General features: G+C 50.9%; 1 protein-coding gene across 8 annotated transcripts in view; it reads left to right on the top strand.

Moving 5' to 3' along the window:
• The window catches only part of ACACA (acetyl-CoA carboxylase alpha), a 266,488-nt gene extending 263,303 nt beyond the window's left edge, over nucleotides 1-3,185 (top strand). For all 8 annotated transcript variants that reach the window (XM_084750470.1, XM_084750475.1, XM_084750471.1 and 5 more), the window contains one exon: nucleotides 1,137-3,185. In XM_084750470.1, the coding sequence (XP_084606596.1) occupies nucleotides 1,137-1,260 (124 nt within the window). In that variant the 3' untranslated portion in view covers nucleotides 1,261-3,185. The remainder of the gene's footprint in view (nucleotides 1-1,136) is intronic.
• Nucleotides 3,186-6,000: the final 2,815 nt, after the last annotated feature.

Consider the following 6,000-nt stretch of genomic DNA (forward strand, 5'->3'; position numbering starts at 1 on the left):
ACGGGTACAGACACCGCTCACTCTCAGCTGACTCAGGGCGCTTTATGCCCATGCGTTCACTCTGAGTGCAGATATTCAAACCAGGTAGATGATTCTGGAATGAAGGAAAGCCAACAGCTCTTGGCGAGGTGGCCATAAAACTATTTGGAAATATGTTACTTAGGGAGAAGTTGCACAAGTAAAAGCTAGTACTAGCAATTCTCCTGCCGTTCACATGTTCGCCTTATCAGCAGTGTGTGCTGTCTCTCCTCCGTGGCCGCAGTAAAGTGATCAACTTAGTAAGTGACCAGCTAAAAGCTCTTCTGCAGAGCTCTGTCTCCCCATGGGCTTGGCTGGGCTCAGGGCTGGAGCCCTTGCATGTCCTCAGCACGGCCTCGTCCCTGTCTTCCCCTTGCAGTCTAGAACATGGCGAACTTTAGGTTGTCTGATGTTTCTCTGTGACTCAGGTTGAGTTCTGCATTATGGCCATGTCTTCACATGTGCAGCATTCTGGCCATCATACGGTACCCCACTGAAAAGCACCCAAAGTTCATATGCCCCGATGGTAGTTCTGTCACCTGGCCAGGCTGTTCCTTCATTTCTCTCGCTGTGGAACTGCCACTTGCTAACCAGTCTGTAGGAAGACACTTGCAGGCCAGGGAAGCTGTCTGTTCCTCATCAGTACGTCTCTCTAGACTGAGCATCCACTGGTACCCTGCTTACTGTGATCTGCACTCTGCCTCCCACCATTACGTCCCTACTCTGCTGCAGCTCTATATTCATTATTGATGTAGACTGTTCCTATTAACCTTATTTTATAGGACACTTGGCATCAAAATTAAGTGCCTATCTGTCTAGGAAGGGCCCTTCATACAGGCACCACTGACAGTGTGTCCCCATCAGTTTTTGCTTTAGGAGGTTTGCTTTTGTTTTGTTTTAATTACCCCTTATTTTCTAACATAGCAAGATGTTTTCTAGTTCATTTTATACTACTGCTTAGCTGCTAGGGGCATTTGAAAGTGGGAAAACTCTTGAAACGGTGAGTAGCTGTGTGCAGCTGCCCTTGTTAGTCTGTCTGTCTGTCTGGCAGTTCTTAAGCACCCCCCTCGGGACCCTTCCACCTTTCTTTTCTTCACCGTCCCTGATGTTCTCTCCAGCTTGGTACAGGCCAATCCAGAAGTTGCCATGGATTCCATCGTCCACATGACCCAGCACATCTCACCCACTCAGAGAGCAGAAGTCGTGCGGATCCTCTCCACCATGGATTCCCCTTCCACGTAGGAGGAGCTCCCTACCCATCCCTGCCCCATCTCTGGAGAAGAGAGCTAGGGCTGCCTCTTACATCTGAAGCCACTGTAATGATAAGGCCTGGAGGCCCGGCACTGGAGTGAGAGTGGCATTTGCTCCCCCTCGAGTGTTTGAGGTCCTGCATGACATCTGGGCTATAGGATCTCGACGCCCAGCCACACATACCCAGTTCAGTATTGATTAGCCCAGCTGTGATGACGGTCCTCTTTCCATGCACAGGACTGAGAAGGCAATGAAGGGTACATGCCTGTACCATGAGGTCTTACTAGCCTAAAGCAGGACTGCCCTCTTGTCCTGCCTGCCCCAGCACAGGGCCGTGTGAACGGTGTCCACGTGTCTGCAGCCCCTGCCCCATGAGCCACAGCCGCAAGCAGCAGGGGAGGGCTGGGGCTGAGGAAGGAGAGACTCAAGCCCATCCGTCACCACTCCATGTGCAGCCACGCACACCGAGCACTGGAGAGGAGCAGTCCCATCTAACCAAGCCAAGATAACTATTTATGAGAAATGGCAGGGCAGAAAATCTGTCGCAGGCCCGTGTGAGAATACAGAGGCAAAGCCACGATCTAAGAGGCGGACTCAAAAACAGACCAAGTCATTGTGCTTGGTCAAACACTCTCAACCTCGAGTGGCTTCTCAGTACCCGTGGGGAGATGGTCAACCCGCCACCATCTTGTGTATCACTGTGTGACTAGTTGACACTAGTTGACTAGTGTGAGCCAGTGCGTAAGAGCCCTTGCCTCTGGGTGGATGGAGGCAGCCAGTGCAGGAGCCTGAGGCGGTGAGCTAAGAGGAGGCTTTTTCCTGTTGTGATTGATAGAGGGAGAGTGGTTCAAGACAGAACTCTCTCAACTGTGGGGCCATGCCTACAAAGTGACTCATCTCTAGTCCTGGCAGAAGGTACAGCAGGTCACCCACCTTGATGACACCTGTGCCAGAAACTGGCCTTCCTGGTGTGAGGAGGCTTCCAGGGAACAAGACTTCCCCTGCCCTTAAGACTCCCTACAGTTCAGTCACGGTGCTGGTGTTTCCAGACTTTCTGGGCCCTCCATGGCCAGCAACAGGGCCTCCTCGGGGGTGGACTGGACAGTTTAACAACCATTTACCCAAGAAAGCCGCTTATGGTTCACCACTGATGTTCCTAAAGCGAGGGTGGAGGTGGTCAGAGCTGGTGTAGCATCCAGGTTCTACATTATGACCTGTCGCTGAAGATCAAGGAGGGGATCACTAAGACGCCACAGAAACAATTGGCATGAATACTTCAGCCTGAGCCTTAACCCTGGATTCCACGAAAAGAGCCGGCCTCCCCTTCAGGAGCGCCTCACACAGATATTCCAGGACCTTCTCAGTGGTGCCACATTGCAAGTGGGCATCCAGGGACTACAGATGTAAGCTGCCTTGCAAGCCGTGGTGGAAGGAACAGGAGGGGACCATCCTCAGTCCAGAAGGAAGCCTGCCCGGCCCTGGCTCTTAGCTTACCTAGTAGGCACGAATGGGATTTGTCCCCGGCTCCACACTCTGCTACAGCACATGCAGTCCCACAGAGCATCGGGGTATGAAAGTTGTTACCCTCCTGGCATTTCTTCAGAGGCAAGGTGGGGTGTGCTTATATAACTCCCCTCTCCCTGCTGCCCCATCCCCAAGACTGGGGCTTTTCATATGGAGAAGTGAGAGCCACAGCCCATTACACATGCAAGGTTACTGAGGGAGGAGGAGGAATGATGTATTGACCCAGCCTTGCTCGAACTGAGATTGCCATATTATCTGTTCACTTCGTTCACAAAGCAGCCTTCACTCGTGCCAGTGAGAATTCGATGGACACGCACGCCAGCGAGCAAGGGCTTCAGTCCAGTGCACTCTTTTCACATTTTGTTGAAATAAACCTCCACATTTGTAGAAGAGCCACCGTTTGTCATTTCAATCCATGCCCAGCCACCCATTTTCTTGTCCCAATTTCAGCAGGATTGCAGGGCCTGAGAGAAGGGATGAGCCCCCCCCCCCCTTGCTCTACAGTACCAACAGGCCTTTGTCTCCTGAAATTGCTACGAATGACCAGGGTGGCTGTCCAAAAGCCGGCCGTGCCTGCCCTGTCTTACGACGTAGCAGTATTACAGATCCCTCCAGCTAAGGACCAGTTCTTTAGTGGTGTTTTGCCACAGTGTTCTGCTACAGAATTCTCACTGCTGACATCTGGGTGGGAGTCCTGGGAAGGCGCTCCCCCGTCCGCCCACCCAAAAAGAGGAAGGGATAAGGGTAGAGATAAGAAAGACTCAGGGAAGGAGGGGCCCAGCCCAGAGAAAGGCCACCCAGAAATCTCTGAGTCCCTGAACCCAGCTCCCTGCCAGCATACATGATCTCTAGTGTCCTTAGCATTGTGAGCTCTGTGGCCACCCAGCCCTTGAGGATTCGGCGAGTGGTTTTCAGTCCTGGGTTTTGAAGTCTGAGCACTTGTAGCACTAGGGACAGGAAAGTCAATATTATGTGTCCTTGACTCTTCCCCAGTTCCTTTGAACAAGCTCGTGCCTCTGAGGAATGGAGGCAGCAAAGCAGGGTCACAGGGGAGCTTGTCTGATTATTAAATTCAGTTGTTGCGGGTGGGGGAGTTGTTTTGTTTATAAAGCAGAGGGTAGTTTGTTGTTTGTTTTTTTAATGAAATGACATGTTATTAACTTGAATTACCCCAAGTCAATGTTCTAGGAAGAGGAGCTAGAAGGGAGGCTTGAGCTCAGTCCTTGACCCTTACAGTCAAGCACTCGAGCTCAAGGGCTATGAGATCTAGGCCGCCCTGGTCTATATGTGAGACTATCTTAAAACCAAAAGTAGAAGCGGGGTACAGATCCCAGTGAGAACTGCCTCTCTGCCTGCAGCTGCGGCCTGTGACCAGGAAACCCGAGTCAGCACAGAAGCCTGGGCCATGGCTAAGGGCCAGGCTGTGGGCGTTCAGCCGTTCTGGAGCTTAGCTAGCACTGGCCTAGGCTCACACTGCCTGTGACGTACGTGCGGAGGCAGAGAGAGTCTAAGGCCCAAATGAGCACGAGAAGCAGAGACAACTAAGGGCCGGAGCCTCTTGTCAGAAAGGACGAATGTGGGTATCTGCGGTTCCTCAGGGCCACCGGGGTGCTGAATGGAAGCAAAGAAGTCATTGTGATGGACAAAGTAAGGCATGAGGCCAGCTGCTCCTGCTCTTAGATGCTTCTCATATCTGCGTGTAGTTCAGTGTGTGAAAAGGTTTAGACCAGGGCCTGGATGAAGAAAAGGGAGCACTGTCCTGGAAGCCATGAAATCTCGGTCCAAGCTCACCTCCCTGGTGTATGTGTGGTCCCTAAGTTGCCAGGATCACCCAGGACAAGTAGTACCAAAAATAATGGTAGACTGACAGCTCTTTTCTTTTTTTTTGTTTTTTTGTTTTTTTGTTTTTTTGTTTTTTCGAGACAGGGTTTCTCTGTGTAGCCTTGACTGTCCTGGACTCACTTTGTAGACCAGGTTGGCCTCGAACTCACAGCAATCCGCCTGCCTCTGCCTCCCGAGTGCTGGGATTAAAGGCGTGCGCCACCACGCCCGGCCGACAGCTCTTTTCTATACTCCAAAAACACATGTGCTTCAGGTGTCTAAGCTGTTGGTGTCTACTGGGGTTTCTCTGATCCTGGACAGATCTGCCTGCCTTGTGGTGGCTGAAAACCCTAGTAGGTGGTTAAAAAGTAATGGTATCAGGACAGCTTCATAAATTCATTGTTAGGCCGGGCGTGGTGGTACACGCCTTTAATCCCAGCATTCGGGAGGCAGAGGCAGGCAGATTTCTGTGAGTTCAAGGCCAGCCTGGTCTACAAAGTGAGTCCAGGACAGCCAAGGCTAACACAGAGACCTTGTCTCGAAAAACCAAAAATAAAAATAAATTAATTAAATTCATTGTTTTAGTAAGCCATGTCTCCCAAAGGAGGGTGCCCTGCAGGTGGCAACAGACCAGCTGCCTAGCCAGGTAGTTGGCAGGATAGGAAATGAGACAGCCACAGGAGATCTTGCTAGGCTCTCCATACATCTACCCAGAATGCCGGGACACATGAGGAAACAAGCCAGGGCAGACATCTACCCAGAATGCCAGGACACATGAGGAAACAAGCCAGGGCGGGCTTTCAGGCTGAATGTGTCCCTCACGTAAGCACACACATAAACAAAGGAGGGCCTGGCTCGGGAACTATCCACACAAATCACTGGCTGGCCACTAGGCACAGGTGGTCTTATGAAGCTGAGCTTCAAAAGTACTGTAAAATGGAAGTGGGTGCGAACATTGTGTGACATGCAGGAACCGAAATCCACAGATTAAGCCAAGGTGCTAAGAAAGAAATAGGTGCTTGAGAAGTAGGGGTGGGAAGATCAGGAGTTCAAGGCTACCTTGGTTACATAGCAAATTCAAGGCCAGCCTGAGCTACATAAGACCTGGTCTTTTTTTCTTCCCCAAGACAGGGTTTCTCTGTGTAGTCCTGGCTGTCCTGGACTTGCTCTGTAGACCAGGCTGGCTTTGAACGCACAGAGATTCACCTGCCTCTGCCTCCCAAGTACTGAGATTAATAAGAGCTAGTCTAAACCAAAATAGTGACGATAATAATAAATGAAGAAGAACCACCTTAACTAAGGGAAAATTGAGATGCTCTCATTACCAAAATTTATGACCATTTTTCTTCAACCACAACTGATACATTCGAAGAAAAACTCATCCTC

Source organism: Acomys minous, assembly GCF_964271855.1.
Source record: "Acomys minous genome assembly, chromosome: 12".
Taxonomy (NCBI): Eukaryota; Metazoa; Chordata; class Mammalia; order Rodentia; family Muridae; genus Acomys; species Acomys minous.